The sequence below is a fragment of the Lampetra planeri genome, chromosome 2, assembly GCF_965212315.1.
Source record: "Lampetra planeri chromosome 2, kcLamPlan1.2.h2, whole genome shotgun sequence".
NCBI lineage: Eukaryota > Metazoa > Chordata > Hyperoartia > Petromyzontiformes > Petromyzontidae > Lampetra > Lampetra planeri.
Genome location: NC_136108.1, coordinates 3,165,686 through 3,184,751, shown reverse-complemented (window position 1 = coordinate 3,184,751; position 19,066 = coordinate 3,165,686). Strand labels below are relative to the sequence as shown.

At 51.4% G+C, this 19,066-nt stretch overlaps 1 protein-coding gene across 1 annotated transcript; it reads right to left on the bottom strand.

The window, feature by feature from the left end:
• Positions 1 to 3,305: 3,305 nt before the first annotated feature.
• On the bottom strand, positions 3,306 to 12,372 carry LOC144724795 (insulin-like growth factor-binding protein 5). Its single transcript, XM_078604186.1, has 4 exons — positions 11,601 to 12,372; positions 7,416 to 7,603; positions 4,670 to 4,789; positions 3,306 to 3,474 (listed from the first exon to the last, which is right to left on the bottom strand). Exons 1-4 carry the CDS (start codon positions 12,034 to 12,036, stop codon positions 3,349 to 3,351), a joined length of 870 nt encoding a protein of 289 aa, XP_078460312.1. The 5' UTR covers positions 12,037 to 12,372; the 3' UTR covers positions 3,306 to 3,348.
• Positions 12,373 to 19,066: the final 6,694 nt, after the last annotated feature.

Genomic DNA, 19,066 nt, shown 5'->3' with positions numbered 1-19,066 from the left:
CTCTGCCTCCTCAACACACAATACCAAACAATCCTTAAACAAGCCCCTCCCCGGGAATCAGAAATCACCACAATCCCATCTCATTCAGGATCGTCCCAGCGATGCAGATTACAATCGTACAGCCTCATCTCCTGCACCACATCCTAAACATTCCTCGTAAAATCCCCACTCCTGACCTAAAACTAACCATCGCCACTCCTTACCCTTCAAATTCTTCAGAGTGCATCGCCAGCACAGAACCCCAAATATTCCTGGTTCTTGGCTCCTGAATCCCATTGAGGTGCAATCGCAGCTGCATTGCGCATGGCAACGTGAGATAAATAAAAACCCGAGCGGGCACCACTGTCTCCCCACCTGGGACTCGCTATAAACTATTTAGCTGTTATACATTTCCACGTGATAAGCCACTTCCTTGAGCTATCACTTGTGGCCAGGTCGCTTCTGAAAAAGAGCTATTTAGTAGCTCAGTGGGCCTTACCTGGTCAAATAAAAAATTGTAATAAAATAATGATTATCTCGCGGCCTCTTAGCCACCCCCCGCTACCTAACACGCACGACACCCACACACACACCAGCGGGGTCCTTGGCATCCGCTGAATTGGCGAGACCTAACTTGCTGTCGACGACAACTTTGCACGCTGATCTCCAGGGCCACGGCGCCATCCCTTCTTCCCGTGAGCGTGTGCGTCTCCCCCCCTCCCGCCCACCTCCTGAATTCGGGTGCTGCGTTCGTGCGGTGGAGGGGGGGGGGGTCATTGCATGTATTAGGAAGGTTGCGCAGCGACGTCGCAGGAGTACGTCCGCGATTGTTGTCGGCAGCGGCGTGAATCTCACCGCTTGCCCCAGCGCAGCAGCCGTGCAAGCGGCCACCTTAACGCACAGCTACGTCCAAGATGCATTGCTGCCCTCGCCTGAGCAATGCACCATTTCGTTTTTTGGAGCTCAACCGCCTTAGCGAGGGCTACGCACAGACGCGATGGTTCGGTGAGCCACTCACGGGATGCCGTTCTGCGCTTGCCAATGTTCTTAGAGTATAAATTACGTCGTTGATTGGTAAGTACAATCTTCATTCGAATCGGCACCCTTTTGCATGTTTACCGATCACCAGGTGTGTGCAGCCTGCAATGATAATTTGCATTTGAAAGATAAAACCGTGGTGGATCGTAAGGACTGCCATTTGTGGACTGCCCTGCTCTAAACCATAGAATAACAGCACGTGATATCATCGGGGATTCATTTCTCGATTAATGTTTGCCTCGTTGGTAGACCGGAGTAGGCCTGTGACTAGAAATCACAGCAATAGCGGGGGGTATATACTGGATGTGGGTGTGCCGGTGAGCGGAATAAATATTTTCTGGGTCTTTCACCCGGACATGGCCAAAAACGAGAACCCCTGGACTAGAACATTCACGACGGGAAAATGAAGCGCACGACACACACGGTGCAAGGTCACAACTACTCGGACCAGCTCGCGCGGGAGAAACATGTCACCACCACCACCACCACACAGGACTGATGACCCCTTCGCCATGGATCGTGGCTTCACCTCAGCTCCTGTGCACGAGTGTGAGCATCGGAAAAGCCACTCGGTGCAAATGTGTGAAAGCCCCCGCGTGATCTCGGTATTTTATGGTAACTTAGGTCACACAAAGCCATTGGTAATTGAAAAGACGAGGTAAGCATGCAGAGGGTCACCCACATTTGAGATGCTGATTGAAGTAGTTTTTGCTTCCGCTTGTAACGAGCAAGGGTGTAGCGTCAAAACGTGGATTCGTATTAATTCCTAAGCTTGCAATACATGCATCAAATCGCGCGTGTAAGAATGCGGTGTTCCTCGATTAATACGAGTTGTATGTGATGGGTTCACATGACCCCTCCAGATACTAGAGGCCGCTCCGTTCACAGAAAAAAAATATTTTTAAAGGAAGAAACGATTCTTGAATTGCGACCCTGCATCGTTGACAATTCGTTGAATCGCGAAGGAGTGAATCGTTGCATCCCTAGTCTCTGGATAATTTGTCCCTTGCCAGTTTGGTAACCACAATGCAGTCCTCGTAGAATAATGATGAACTGTATAATGGGGGGCAGCCTTTTCTCTTAATGGGAGGGGGGGGGGGTGGGCGGAATTCAATATTTTTGCATTTTTTGCGGCCGTATCAAAAAAAAGTCTGCAGACTTTTTCCGCAACCCGCAGACTTCACCATGGTCAATTAAACACGAAAGTGAAAAGTACAACTTTGACACGACCCCACTTGCTTGTTTGTTTTATTCAACAACAATCACACTGTAAGATAACAGTCTTACCATGGACTCTGATGGTATTAACATTATTCTTATCAATAGCATTATTAATATTATATATGCGTTTTCTAGGTATCGATATACAACCACGTATAATTGTTAAGCGTGCGGTAACTAGAGGATAGTACACGGTAGGAGCTATGGTAAGAGGCTGGCTCGCGCGGCCAGACGATGTGCCATCGTTAGCGCTAATTGGTCCAAAAGTTAACGACAAAACACAAATACGCGACGCGTGGTTAACTGTTCAAGAACGTTTAAGTCAGTATAATGACGTGTGTTACGATTAGGAACCTACTATATTAAATAGCTTGCTAAGATTATACTTTAATTTATAGATCTTAATAAATACCTAAGTAACATCTGGTGGTGGTGTGAAGTGTGTTCTCAAAGACAAAGAGTGGGGTGCTCCCTTAGGCCTCGTAGTCCGTGTCGCGGTGCCAACATCCCGCCCGGACCTGGCAGGGATTCGCTGCTTGTGCGCCGCTCTCAGTCAAAAATCGTCATCGTCAAAAAGGGTCCATTTCCCCTGCTTCAACTGACCCTGTCCCACCCCCGCCAGCTCCCACGACCCCACAACGCTCTTCCCCTCTCCAAACCTCTCTCTCTCTTGCCTCCCGTGCAAACGCTCCCCCCACCAAACCCCCTTCTTTCCTTCCCCTGCCGCCCCCTCTTCCTCCTTTCAAGTGAAGGGCTCCGCTTCTGGAGCGAAATTTTCGCCACACATCGCTCGTCTTCCATTATGGAATGGTTAAGGCTCGACCCCGGTGGGGGTGAGAACCCCGTAGGCCCGTCTCGCCGAGATTGCTCTGCAGCAGCTCACGCCTCTCTCAGAAGCCACGGCGGGGAGTTAGGAGTGGGGGGGGGCGATGGAGAGGGACAGCGGTGGGTGGGTGTGGGGGTAAAGATGGCAATTCTTAGGGAAGCTCCCCATCAGGGGGGCCCCTCCTCCTCCATCCCAGTTCTTCCTTTTTCTCCCTCTCCCCACACGCTCTTCCCACAGCTTTCTCCCCCCCCCCCACCCCCGAGTCCCTCCCCCGGTGCGGTGCTTCAGTCGCGCTCCATGAGGGACTGACAGCGAGCTCCGCCGCCCATGTGCTCGGAGCCGGGCACCCGGGCCCCGTACTTGTCCACGCACCAGCAGAGGCCACGCTTGCGGCCCTTGGACGGGTTGCACTGCCCAGGGAGGAGGCACGGGGAAGCGGGGAAGGAGGCAAAGAGATGAGGGTGGTTAGAAGGAAGCAGAGGGTTTGAGTCGAGATCCACCGCAATCGACAGCGCGGATCGCTGAAATCCTCGACGCGTTAAACATCCTTGGCACGATCGATGGCTGGAGATTTAGCCACAACTTGGATTTCATGGAAAAATAGCTTTTTTTTTTCCCCACCCCTCAACATCCGATTTGGGGTTTGTGTTGGCCGGAGCTGTTTGTTGGCTCGTGCAAAAGATTGCGGTTTGCACTGAGACGTGGTGAGTGCTGTGCTCGGGATGAGACTTGTGGAGACCGGCCTTACAGTGGGGAGGGCCTGCCTGCCTAGCAGTGTCAACCCGTTCTGAAAGTTGGGGAGGGGTGGCTGATGTGGTTATAGTGAGCAAAGGGTCACACTCGTTTTTTTGACACCGCTATCCATAAATTAACATCAATTCCCACGCCTCCCTGTACAAAGGAGATCTGTATCTCAATGGGTACTTATCTGGTGAATTAACGATATCTGTGTACTGCAGTATATAAATAAGCGGCTTTCGGTTATGTGTAACGATTAAATCAGCGTGACTTTTTTGGTTCCAATCTCACTCCCAAATCATTCCCACCGCAATTCTCAACATTGAAACGTTCTGTTGCAAATATACACAGGGCCATGTACAATCCCTGTACTTCCTGAACAACTTTTACTACATCCTTAACGAACAATCCATTGTGACTACGCAATCATCTAATTTTAATGGCAAAGGCAATGCATCAAGTTTCAACGGACGAAGTGCTCCTTCGATGTGTTATGTCTCAAAAGGCCCCTGCAGTGCAGTGCCCTTTACCAGCAGAAACAACAAAGTGGAAATAAACAATGCAATTGGGAAGAGGGAAAAGCAGTGTAGGGTTGGAGCGCCGCGAGCCCTAACCACAACTATCACCAACCAGCCAACCGGCGACAAGCACCGGCCCTATTACTGATCCTAACCACCTAATCAATCAGACAGCCACTGATACCAACCCTCCACTGGACAGCTATGACAAAGAGCTTCATAGCTCGTCGGATTCTTCCAGTCTAAAAAATAAAGTCTCATTTTGACCTTCTCACGCGACTGGTAACCCCACCACATCAGGTTATGTTTGCTCGTCAGCTTGCTGAGTTTTTGCTGGGACGCAGCTCACCTGCTTTTTCTTGTAGTATCCGCGGCGGTCGCAGTTGGGGATGTAGATGGCCTTGGGCACGAGGTTGGTGCTCTCCTTGAGGTATTTTATGGCCAGCTCCACGCTTCGCTTGCACGGACCCTGCGACGGCGACACAAGGGGGAGCGGTGTTAAAAGCGACGCTCATTCACGTTCCCTTGATCGATGGGATCGTCGCTTTTGTATGTGTGTGCTAATTTCGAGGTGCTTTTGAAATCAGCACAGGATAAGGAACGCTTGTAATGACCGAATGATGAGAGTTTGGGACACGTGATAGTGGTGGTGGTAGTGGTGGTGGCCATGAATTTATATGCAGAGGCTGCGATACCGCAGCTGCGCCACCAGAGGGCGCCAGAGCCTCACGCGTCCGCGTGTGTCTGGTGAGTGCGTGTGTGTGATGCGTGTGTGGTGTGTATCCACGTGGTGTGTATGTGTGTGTGGCGTGTGTGTGTGTGGTGCATGTAGTGTGTGTGGTGTGTGTGTGTGTGTGGCGTGTGTGTGGTGTGTGTGTGATGTGTGTGTTGTGTGTGGTGTGTGTGTGGTGTGTGGTGTGTGTGGTGTGTGTGGTGTGTGTAGTGTGTGTGGTGTGTGTGTGTGGGGTGTTGTGTGTGTGGTGTGTGTAGTGTGTGTAGTGTGTGTGAGGTGTGTGTTGTGTGTGTGATGTATTGTGTGTGTGTTGTGTTGTGTGTGTTGTGTGTGTGTGGTGTGTGTAGTGTGTGTGGAGTGTGCGTGTGTGTGGTGTGTGTGTGGTGTGCGTGTGTGGTGTGCGTGTGTGTTCTGAGCGCTCGCTCTCAAAGTCGCGATGAAACAAACCGAAGAGTCCGCAGAAAAAAAGCACACACACACACGAGTAGGACATATGCGCTCATCACAGCATCGCTCACTTTCATTTGAAACCCGTTTTATCGATGAGCTGCTGGTGCAGGCTCTAGCCAAGAGAATGTTGTTGGACGCCAGCTGCTGCTTGCAGCGGAATCACCATTGCAGAGCCTTTGAATTATGTACAACAACAAAAATACACTTTAAAAAAGGAGTGATCATTTAGAAGCGGACGTTAAAGTGTCCGCTGTGAATGGCATTGCTTCGGCGTTGCCTTCACCTGTCTACCACAGCTATTGTCGCCTATTGTGGCCGAGGTGAACGGGCTATAACAGCGAGCGGATCTCGGTGATGCTGGAGCAGCGGACGCGAATGGGTGGGGGGTTGTGGCAAGCGCCACACGTTGGGCAGAATCAAACCTCGGGAGGGACACAGAAAGGGCAGCGGAGTGATCGTCACCGCAGCTCGTCAATAAATTCCATGCACCTACGCCAGGAGGCAAAGCATTGTGACGCAGCAGCTCCCATCGCAGCCACGCCACTCAGCTCTTTGCAACTCAGTCGCAGGGGCGCGTGCGAGTGTTGTGCTGTGTGTTGTGTGTCAATTGAGGGAGCGGTGGTGCAGCGGTTAGCGCAACGAATCCCGGGGACGCGAGTTCGATTCCCGCTCACGGCCAACACCGGTGACGATTGTCTGAAGCGGTCCTGGGCCTCCCCTAGGTCGACTCGGCTTCATGTGAGTACCTGGTGCGTGGTGTTGACCACCCACCCCCTCGTGTGCCGTTACGGCCTTCATAGGTGCTCGCTAACAGCACTTGAACCAACAGTCTGTTAATGCTGCATGGGGTATCTTCGTCTTTTTTATTCTCTGTCTTTTGACAATTGCGCCCCGTGCCTCTGACCACATCGCCACTTAACGTGCCCAGCCTCACTGCAACTCAGAATCTCCTCCAGCTTGAGCCGAGTCAGCACTCGGACGAGGTGAACCACTGGAGCTTGGCGGCTGTTGTAGGCACGGGGTTTTCTCCGGTTTCCTCCCCCGCGAAGACAAACACCGATTTAGCTCTCGGGCGCGTGTGTTCAGGTTTGTACCCAGAGCTCGAAATGGGAAGGAATTGCTGGGGGGGAACTCTCGACCCACCCCCCTCCCCCCGCCACCTAAATGTAGACAGCACCAACTGAGCCTGAGCGCAAGGGATGGCGGCCCACGACACTTTCCATTTCCCATTCACATTTTCACTCCCACCACGACGTTACGGGTCGTGTCCGGCCCATGTCCGCCACAGGTTGTGACCGCAACGGTTGTTCGTATCGGCACGGATGCCCGACGTTTGAGCTCCACTTGCCGGGAAGTGAGTTCCCCCAGTTCCCCCAGAAGAGGTTCCCAGCACGCGGAGCGAAACTCAAGACATCAGCGCCGAACATGTATGCGTCAGCCGTACAGCCGGAAAAAGCGATTGGGGAAAAGCCGCACGGCCCGCACGACCGCAAAAAAATAACCCGACACACGAGTTAAAAGAACCCCGAATTTTATGCAAGCGGACAAAGATCCCAACGTAGCCTGCAGGGACCCCTTAGGTTAGAGTAGTGGTTGTTAACTTGGCGTGCACCCCCTGGGGGTGCAAGATGCCCTTCCTGGGGGTGTGAGACACGGCCACGTTTTTGTTCGAAGGTAAATCATCGAAACGTAAATTAAGCACGGGCACGTAAGTAAAACTTACCTTGTGTCATCAAACCCGACGTATTCATTAACACGACACGTTGCTTTGTTTTAACCGATTGAGAACCCAAGTGGGGCGCAAGGCCACAGCGAAGGTTTCAGAACCACTGGGTCAGAGAGTCCCCAGACTCGTCGTGCGTGCGCGGCTGCCCCATGTGTGACACGGGCCGACGGCTGTGCGGGCACTCACGGTCTCGCCCTCGTGTTTGTTGTCCTGCGCGTGTGCGCTGACCACCGTGTTGTCGCCCACCAGGCGCGAGCGCTCCTTCTTCCTCTTGTTGGAGTTGGCGACGTGGCGCGAGCGCGCCGGCGGGCCGACCTCGGGCCCCTCGGTCGGGGTCGAGTCCCCGAAGCTCGACTCCTCGCGAGGGTCCACCTCTGCGGGGGGGCGGGGGGTGAGGACAATGGGGGGAGGGGAGACACCACGGGGGATTGGACACGGTGGACGAGTGGAGGAGAGCAATTGGAGAAAGGGACAATGCGTGCCAGTGGATAGTGCTGCAGGGTGGACTTCTCGCAACTTCCAGGAAGGTCAATCTGTCGGCCAATCACCGTGCTAATCGGAGGTGCGGGGCGGAAGGACAACAAAATAAACACAAAAAACGGTTCTAAAGATATGAGTGTTCAATCTAGATTATTTAAAAGTGCATAGCTCCAGTGGCTTCCTCATATCGGAAGGCAGAGCGTTCCAAACGGCCGCAGAAGCGCACTGCATCGTCATCAACTTCATTGTCAGTTTCGAGTAGGTGGAAATTCATCGAGAAATCAGTTTTTTTTTCATAAGAGAGCTCAGTATTGTGAGATAAGAGTGGTGTAAGATGATTAAGGCAATGATGCATATTGAGGAAAACAATCAAGATACTCTCTTCAAAACGAAGTCTTTACAACTCTCCCTAACAGGTCTACACATCTTCACGAGTTATTGGCTAAACGAGACATTAGCTGGAGACTAAATGCAATGATTCATTGCTCACGCTGGGTACAACTTTTGTCAACAAAGATGTGTGGGCCAGTACAGTTGGAGAGCCGTTTACATTGACTAAGGACCATTTCTGTGCATACTTTGTATTTAAAAAATACATTTACATATTGTTTTTTTAATATATTTTTTGGAGATTTAGAATGGATGTGTGCATTACCAGTCACGTGGACAAAGTGTCTCAAAGTCTACACCTCGTAACTTGCCGATGGCCTTTAATCCCACAATCGCCAATTAGATCTAAAATTACTTATTTCACATTTCAAAGGTTATATTGGGGGTTGTATGGTTACCAACCTTAGATAATTATGGAGATGTAACGGCTGGAGCATGTGAGCTGGTGGGTGGCTTGGCTAATGGTTATATCTGGCCAGACATGGCAGGTACGCTCGCCTGTAATCCAGCGATCTGTAGGCAGGGTTGTATACGATACAGCAAGTATGTTTCTGATCTATTTGAGCCAAACTTGACTGTTTGGTTGCATGGGTGTTTCACTGGATATCCATCCCTCCCACGAAGCAAGGACTCAGCCAAATGCCTTCACTTAGCAGGCCCCTATTTGAAAGTGGGTCTCAAGATTCATTGAAGCGTTCCTGTGCAAATGAACGCTGTTACAGTATTCCGTCGTTATTCACGAACTTGCTATCCGCGAATCGCATCTGGAACTCTACACGACTGCATCGCGCGAGAGAGAGAGAGAGTGACGAGATAAAGCGATGAGGGAGAATGTTATGAGAGATAAAGTGACGAGATACAGAGATGAGAGAGATAGAGAGAACTTCTCAAAGCTTCGGACGCACCTGCAGACGTTGCCTTCACGCACGTACGATACACGCGCATGTATTTCACGACTTATTTACGTAATTATTTCAGGCAATTCGTTCCAAAGACAGGGTTTTCGCAAATGTTTTATTCGCGAGCATCTCTGGAGCGTATCCCCTCGCAAATAGCGAGGGGATGCTGTCATTTAATTACTGCCCACCTGGAATTCTAACCCCCTCCCTCCTACCAGAGTCAAAATCCGAACTCCCACACCCACCAACACAGTGTTCTTTATTAATCTGCTGATAAGACATCGGTGTGAGGACCGTCCACACATTTGAATCCATTGGGGTTCAACAGCACGATGATGGGGAGGAGGGAGTTTTCACATTTGTGTATTGTCGGGGGGGGGCGCACTAAAGGCCACACAAAAGGGGGCCCACGGGGGGGGGCGGCTGGGGGGGGGGCTTGCAAGTGGAGAATCACGGCTCCAACGTCGTCGGATTTCGTGGCCGCCTCGCGCGAGAGACACCGCCTCGCGCTCTCCGCTAGGTGGCAGCCGACGAGACCCAAGGAGCCGTAAGACCACCACCCACCCCCCGCTCAGCCGCCACGCGGGCACCGGGCCGTCAACGAGCGTGGCGACATTAATTGGCCCCGCGAATTCAATTCGCGTTGGGGTTTTTTTGAAAATTTTATTGGGTGGGCGCATGGCGATAAAGGGGAGCGATTGGCGCGAGGGGGAATGCACGTTTTGTCGGTGGGAGCGTGAACTCTCTCGTCGCTCACGATGGACAACATTTTGCCGGTGGAGTCTGTTTATAAATAAATGACGATAACGGATCAGTGCTGGCCGCAAACCATGGGCGAGTGCTGCTCACACGAGGATGAATGAGCAAGGCAACGTAAGGCTCTCTAGTTGACAAGCCTCCGGGTTCTGTACGCTACATGGCAATGGCTGAATTATTGAGTTTGTCGTGTAGAGTTGGGGCATTTTCGTTGCGCTGCCGATTCTCCGTTCTGGCTGCGTCGCGTGTGCCCTCCTCGCCGTGACCTCTCCGGCTCGCCGTGACCTCTCCTATTGCGAGAGACGCAAGGAGACACCACGCGCGCGCGTCTCCTCCTCCACCCCCCTGGGTCTATTTGGCGTCGTGCGGATGGGCTAAATGCCCGTCCGTGGCGCCGCGAGGTCATTTAATTCCGCCGCGCGCATCACTGTGCCCGCATACGATGTGCCTAAGCTCGGCTCAAGACCCCCGAGGTAAAAGCAGTGTGGTTATAATCTGACGCCCGGGGCTGGCTGCCTGCACACGTGACGGAACGTTCCCCCCCCCACCCCCCCATGGCATGGCTTCGTGGGATCTCCCACGCCTCGCCATCGTGTCCGACACTCCACCCGTCACCAAACCCCCAAACGCGAACCGGTCCGCCTTCGCAGCCGTGTGGCTCTCCCGTACCCATCACCCCACCCCCCGTAACGCCCCTCTTCCAAAACCAGAGGCGCACCGTGGTGGTGCCTTTGGACGAGACCTGTCGCACCACGCGGTAATGACCGGACCGGGCATTCGGCTCGAACTTAAGAACTTCGTGTGTCAGAGGTTTGCGTGTGGGAGCGACGAACGACTTCTCGGATGTTCGTGCGGATTTTTTGCGGACGATGCTCGCGGTGAAATTCGAGGTTCGAATTTCACAAACAAAAAAAACGATTGCGCGGAAGCTGAACGTCTTTAAACACTGCACACGTTAACCTGCGTGTGCACACACAAAGATCCCCCGTATAGCCTTAAGGGACTGTTTAGGGCAAGTGCTGTTAGCGAGCACCTATAAAGGTCGATACGCCGCACGTGGGTGGCCAGCACCACGCCAGACCGCCTTTGTCTCCCTATTGGCAATGTTTACACACCGCACCAGGTACTCATTTGAGGCTTAGTCGACCTAGGGGAGGGCCAGGACCGGTTCAGATAATCGTCACCGGTGCTGGCCGTGAGCGGGAATCGAACTCGGGTAGCCGGGTTCGTAGCTCAGCGTGCTAACCGCTACACCACCGCTCCCGACTGCACACACGCACACGGACTAGCGCTCACATACACGCGCGCACACTCTTGCGCAGGCCATGCGCGCACAACGCGTGTCCGCTTCCACGGGAACACACGTGGTGCACACACACACACGAACACACACACACGTGGTGCACACACACACACACACGTGGTGCACACACACACGTGCGAACACACACACGTGGTGCACACACACACACGTGCGTACACACACATGCGGTGTTCACGGGCGCACTACCTCAATCAACCACTCCCGGTTACCATTCGCTCGCGTTCACGCGATTCTGCTCGCGCCGAACGTGGCACTCGCTCACTCACACACTCGTGCACACACATCGCACACACGCACAGACACACGCAGATGCGCAAAAACTCACCCAACTCAACACACTGGCCACCGGCACACCTATCCCCCACGGAACCCCAAGTTACTTTTATCTCCAAACCCACCCCGTGATGAAACCCACATCCCGGTTACTTGTTTAGAAATGCGCTAACAAGTCGCCCCGGGGAAATCACTCGAAGTGTCCCCTCCTGAACTTCGCCTCGCGCTCCCCATCCCCGCGGGGCCCACCTTCGTAGTGGCGGCAGACGCCACGACCCTCGAGCATCGCCTGCAGCTGCCGCTCCTCGCCCGCCTGGGGCAGACACTTGAGGCCGAAGCCGCACCGCTCCGTGTAGATCCCGCACTGCGAGCCCTCTCGCAGCGCGCACGTCAGGCAGCAACCGCAGCCGGGTTCCCGCACCAGCTCGCAGCCCGTGGGCAGCTCGCACTGCGACAGGGCCCGGTCGTCGCACGGCTCGCAGCGAACCACGGGGCCCGCGCCGCCACCGCCCAGAGCGAGGCACGACCAGGGACCGCACGCGGCCACCAGCGCCATCGCGAGTAGCGACCGAGCCGTGGACGCGCGCGTCGAAGAATTGGGGGAGCAGGGTGATGATGAGGACGCGGCGGCCGCGGCGGTGTTGATGACTTGCCGAGGGCGCACTGAGCTCAGGCGTTGTCTCATGGTGACCGAGATGTCGTTCCTCTTCGTGCTAACGGGTGGCCCGCGGGTTAACTGAGACGCAAGGGGAGGGAGAGGAGGACGAGAACTGGCGCACGGGCGCTGCGCTTTAGCGCACGCGTTGGCCGCTAGTTAGTGCGCAATAACCACGGCGGCGACCGAAGACGGCGGTGGCGCGCCACGAAACTTCTGCTCGCGGAGAGAAGGAAGCCGAAGAGAGACGGGGGGGGGCAAGGGTGGAGAATCCGAGAGTTAGCTATAGCCAGCAAGAGAGAACGGACAGAGAAGACAGAGGAGAGACAAGAGGCGAACTCGCCGCCGTCTCCGCGATTTCAGTCCGTCACGCAGACAGCGCGCAATTTATTGCGAACAAAGTGCCGCGGCCCCTGCATATGTATGGGTGCAGCCCCCCGCACTGGGAGCACGTTGGGGTGGGGGGGGGTGTGGGGGGGTGTGGCGCCCTGTGCTGGGTCCGGGGCCCCGGTTGTAATTTAAGACGCCGCGGGTCTCTCTCTCGGCTGGCTCGCTCGCACTCTCTCTGTGCGCCGACAGAGAGAGAGAGAGCGGAGGGGGAGCGCAGAGGCACCCGCCCGCCCGCCCGCGGTGTACAATGGCACCGGGAGGGGCATAGCAGCCGGAGGTGATCGCTGCTATGCATTACGGAGTGGGTCACCTCCATTGACTGTAGAGTAAGAGATGAACGCTTGTTGTCTGTGCATTTTGGACCGCGCACATACATAGACATTGTAACGCACGAAGCGGCCACTCTGTGCTTTATAGAATGGTAAACTAAAGATACTATAGCCGCGCAAGAGATGCCCACTACATATACAGGTGACTACTCATGCATTATAGACTGATCGCCTCTACAGATCTAAGAGCAAGAGGTAACCACTCTACGCACTTTAGACCGGTCACCTAAATCGACTATCGAGCCAGAGGTGGCCACTCTATAGACTTTTAGAGAGGCCACCTCTGGCTATAGACTGCATTCTATTTGAGCGCGGGGTATGATCCTTTTGCTCACAATTGTGGGCACGTGGGTTCACATCCCTGGCTCGGGACGACGTCTTCATCATCATCGTCGTCGTCGTCATTTCGTTGGAGGGGGGGGGGAGTCGGTAAAATAATCACCGAGACAGGCGAGGGAGAGCACCACTTCATGCTTGGGAGTCCATCGTGGTTGTACCTCGGATAGACTTGTCCCCGCCATGTGAATGTGGAATATCCACACATGGCTCACGATCGCTGCCCAAGCCAGACACAGCTGCCGCGATGCACGCGCAATGACAAATCGACGAGAACCCCTCATTAAACGCGATGATACGGGCCGGCAAATGTCGCGAACAAGGGAGGATATGTAGAAGTATCTATTTTGTTGTATGTGCACTGACCTTAACATTACAATAGAGAGCAGCCTGGCTATTCATAGCATTGCTGTATCGGGCAGATCCGTATGACGCCAATATCCGTAAGTAATATAGAACACTATGTAACACGATTTTTGTTCCTGGGTACTAAGTGTTATTTTCTCATTGCTTATGCCTCAAAAGTATAGAAAATGACTATTATTCACCACAAACTTTGCTTTTGTGACCAGGCATTTACGTGAAGGAATTACACAAATGCGCACGTTTTCTCATTGAAAATAGGTACATTTCAAAATATCACTGTCCCGGTCACAAAAGCAAAACTTTTGGGGAATAATAGTAATTTTCTGTACTTTTGAGGGATAAGCGATTAGGAAATAACACTTACTACCCAGGAACAAAAAATAAAAACATTTGTTACACAGTGTTATTAATGGAGTGGATTAACTTAGCTTTTGTGTCCTGGTCACAAAAGCAAAACTTGTGGGGAATAAAAGCCATTTTCTGTACTTTTGAGGTATAAGCGATTAGAATATAACACTTACTAACCAGGAACAAAAAAAATTTGTTACACAGTGTAATCAACACAATGTACGACGCCATAGGTAACGCACTGCATCACATACGCATACAGGCGCGTGAGTGGCGATGAGTGGTGAGCGTGGGTGATGAGGGCGGGTGGTGAACTTGGGAGCGGTGGTGCAGCGGTTAGCGCGTTGCACTACGAACCTGGCGACCCAGGTTCGATTCCCGCTCACGGTTCAACACCAGTGACGATTATCTGAACCGGTCCTGGGCCTGCCCTAGGTCAACTCAGCCTCAAATGAGTAGCCGGTGTGGTGTGTAAACATCTCCACTAGGGAGATAAAGGCGGCCGGGCGTGGTGCTGGTCACCCACCCTCTCGTGCTGGCCTTCATAGGTGCTCGATAACCGCACTTGCCCCAACGGTCTCTTCAGGTTATACGGGGGGGATTTTTATCTTTGTTTGGGGAGCGTGGGTGGTGAGTGCGAGTCGTGAGGGTGGGTGTTTAGGGTGAGTGTTGGTCACAGGTGCTGAGTGTATTGAGCATAGGTGGTGAAAGTGGTTTGTTGGTGACTGTGATTTTGAAAGTGGTGAATCTAATGAGGGTGTGCGTGGCTAGGGGTGGGTGGCGAGTTTTGTGAGGATGAATGCAATCCGAGGCCCTAGGTTCAATTCCTACCCGTCCGCAGCAGTTAGTTTCCGAACCTGGTTTGAGTTCCCTAAGCAGACTTTAACAACAAAATAAATGTTGATATATCAGCAAGTGTATGGCTATAACATTAAATACAGCACAATACATTGTGCCGATACACACATTTACAGATGTATGCATAGAGCACATACGCACCTCCGATTAGCGCGGTTGGCTACGTACGGTGGGGAAGAAGTTCAACGTATATGAAGCATTAATGAAAATATATATATTACATTTAAAAAAATATAATTTCTGATTCTGACAATCTCTAGGCCAGCAGAGAAGGCCTTGCTCGCCCTGACGGCCCGCCTCTGACGTACACGCGTACAGTTACGCACTCACTGTTGCGTACGGTGCACAATGAATTACGTAGCATTAGCCTGGAGTTGCATGTTGTGCCTCGTGTGATTCAGCAGAACCTTCGCTCCCTTGAGCCGGTCTGCTTCGAGAGCAGCATCGGAAACACTTTTCCAGCCGTCGCCAGATTTGGTTGATGGCAGCAATGTTTCCGACACGAAGCAAGTTGGACTTGCGCAACAATGAATTGGCGCTATTTGGACACATATTTAGGATGGACAACAGGAGAATAAAACGTGTGTTCTTCAAGAAAAACGGAAGCAACCGGAAAGAGAGGAAGACCTAACAGAGAATGGCTTGACAACGACAAAAACAATCGATTGGTGCCAGTTGGATGTGGCACTGCTTGAGCACATTGGCACAAGACAGAGGAAAGTGGACACCTACAGGGCTATCTGCCCATAGAACGTGATGATGATGATGACGACAATGCACGTGGGAGGACTTGAATTCGCTGCAGGGATTTGCAACAGCATCTTGACCCGATCCTTTTTTGTTGTAGAAGTGGCCCTTGATGCCGGTGACGTCCAATGACAGCTGGATTCAAAGGAAACAATGCAGATCAGAAGGTACTCCTCTCAATGGGTTGCACTTAATACGTTCAAGTCAAGCGCATATATATGTAACACAAAACACGTTTGCGTATGTTTATGATTTACCATTAATCCTTACACGTGTGAGTGATGGTCAACGAGTGTTGAGAATGTAAAAAAAAACGTTTGTACCAAGTAAGGCCCACTAAGCTAAAAGCTCTTTTTAAGAAGCATCCTGGCCACAAATGATAGTGGCTTATCATGTGGAAATGTATAGCAGCCAAATACTCTAAACGCATGTTGGTTATAAATGTGGAGGGACCCTCAGAAATGTTCACGCAACCACGGGGAAAACATGCAAACTCCAAATATGCGGGTTTCAGGGTCAGTATCGCAGCCACGACCTCTTGCCTACCAGGCGAGGGAGTTAACATCTCGCCACCGCGGCGCCCCAAATAAAGGTCATGGCATTGAATGTTATTCTAAACAAACGCACAGCAATGCAATAAAGAGGACAGATGTGGCAATGCTGAAAGGGATGTGGTACCATATTTTAAGCGTCCCGCGGGTGTCTTTAAATGTCAAGTTTTCTCAAAGCTTGTTCACAACTTTTAAATAAAGCACAGAAAAGCCTCACTGGTCAATACTGTTGAGTATTTTGTTCATTGCCTGCGTTAGCAAACCAAAGTGCCCAGAGGAGACCTAAATATGTGATTGCATGCCTACCCTTCCGCGTAAATACCCGGTCTCTAACATCCTCGCCGTACTGTCTCTCAATAACACCAACTTGCCTTACAGGTGAGTGTCTCACAGAGGTGCCATTTCTTCCCAGCCCCATTCGCATTCGTGATTATATCCACCTTGCTTGAGGAACGTCATGTAATGTGCAAGGATTAGGCGTAAACGTGGGTGAAGTTGACTGTACAGCTAATTCATTTTCTCTCCTGGCTTTGCGTGCACAGGTTATCATCGCCATGTGAAGTGGATTGCATTCCACGTGGTTATGAACGAGAGTTAATCCACCGCCATATGCCACGATCCAGTCAAAACAAATACTGTATAATCATGCACAATTATTTTCATCAGCGTGTCAGTGATATAAGTGACCCTGAGCCAACGGTGGTAATTCCACATTCTTATGACGGGAACATTATTATTCTTCTAAAGGAAAAACAATGTTGATTTGCCACAGAGTGGTACTCACTTTATTGACCCTCGAAGTAAGATGGACAGAGTTGACCCCCAACTAGGATTTTGACCATCAACTTTCCAGTTGTGAGTCAATCGTTGAAATTACATTGCCACCTTTAATTTTGCTGACAATTAAGTGGTATCCAAAACTGTTCCAATATGTGTTGCCGGTGAGAAGCCTACGTGTTTTGTAATGTCGAAGGCCAACTGGTCAAAATTTTGGCAAATTAGAAAAAATGTTCACAACTTACTCAACTGGCATTCATCTCCCGCGAAAACTTGGTGGCACCCTTCTGAAAAAGGGACACGACACTCAGTGAGGCTTCCCTGTGTGAACGAGTGCAATAATAGCTGCGTTTTGAAAGAGGCAACGCTTGGCACTGCAACTCAGGGCTCCCTCTAGGTGAACTCGGTCTAAAATGAAGCAGCCTCTATCTCCAAACGCGATTGTGACGAGCCAATAAGTTCAAACGCGATAACATTAATTAATTGTGCTATATACTCAAGGGGTGGAGCAGTGACGCACTAAACCTGGCGACCTGAGGAAGCGATGTCTGAAACTGGTCCTGTGCCCTCACAGTCAACAACCCACACTGATCAAGGTGCGGTCAAGCAACCACCGTGGTCGATATGGTGTGAGGAGTCCTTGATCCGGCAGTGGATTAACAAAGGGCTGTAAGTTAATATTGTGTACTCAAGTTTTCCATCCCTCCGTGCAAAAGGGACATGCCGTATAAAAAAAAGGTGAAGATCCCCCGTGTAGCCTTAACAGACTGCTGGGGCAAGTGCTGTTAGCGAGCACCTATGAAGTCCAGCACGGCACACAAGAGGGTGGGTGGCCAGCACCACGCCCGGACGCCTTTGTCTCCCCAGTGGCGATGTTTACACACACACACCAAGTACTCATTTGAGGCTGAGTCCACCTAGGGGAGGCCCAGGACCGGTTCAAATAATCGTCACCGGTGTTGGCCGTGAGCGGGAATCGAACCCCGAGTCGCCAGGTTCATAGCGCGGCGCGCTAACTACTACACTACCGCTCCCCACTACATACCGTATATATACACACGCACACACAATATTGTTTAATTTCAGTCATACTTTGCACTGTAATTTTACAAACCGCATTTAAAAACCACGATTGAAAATGTGCCTCCTTTGCATGCCTTCAAGTTTCTCACCTTGGCGTATTCCGTGCAATAATCATGTTATAGATTTTACACAGCAGAATGCTTTAGTTGTGGAGAGGTTCACGGTCATTTTACACCGCTGGGAAAAATGCCTTTATTTATGCTCATCCTCGGGGATTTTAGATTTCAAAAACATACAGAGGCAAACATTCCCCTATAGCCTTAACATACTTTTTAGGGCAAGTGCTATCAGCGAGCATGGTACACAAGGGAGAAGGGGGCCAACACCATGCCCGACTGCCTTTGTCTCCCGAGTGGCGATGATTGCACACTACACCAGGCACTCAGTTGTAGCCGAATAGACGATGAGTACCAGGACTGCTTCAGATAATTGTCAATGGTGTTGGCCGTGAGTGGGAATCAAACTCCGGTAGGTGGTTCGTAGCACAGCGCACTGACCGTTACACTACCGCTCCTCCATAGACACACACACATTTAACACTACATTCACTTTTATACAATGAGTCCGTCCACCCACAAATGGAAACGTCTGGATATATATAATCCCACTCCGCTGCTGTTCTCTTGCTGCTTAAATGTGCTAACAATAGGATTTATAGAGAAGGTGACCTTTGAAAATGAGCGGGTCATAACCCCACATGCGTGCTGCGGTGCAGCCATAACCCATTCAGCTCCCACACACACACACACCATGCAAGCATGAAGTGTGACAGCCACCACCACCACACCACTAAATACCTACCAAACTTCTTTCTTAATAGAAACCATGTCACTTGTGCCTACAGCTACAGTACCAACACCACTGCCATCATCAACAAATCCTTTATATCAACCACCACCTTCAACAATACCGCCACCATATCCGCCATCACCGCCACTACTACTACGATGACAGACAACTCCACTTGCAAAACCACATTCCCACCAGCACTGGATTACCAACGTGCCCAGCAGAAGTAGCCATTACTACTCTTACCAATAACGACACCACCATGAATTTACTAGAAGCCCTCTGTCTTCCTTTGGGGCTTGTGCACCCCTCAACCCATTACCTTCTTTAACCTGAGAGTGCAGTCCAAATTATTCCGTGGTCTTACATGACACATGGGCATGGCATCGCGAGCAAAACCACAGAACACTTGTAAACTGTGGGTTTTTATATATATTGGTTACTCTAATTGAGCGACATTGAAATGCGTACGTCAAGATATTATTC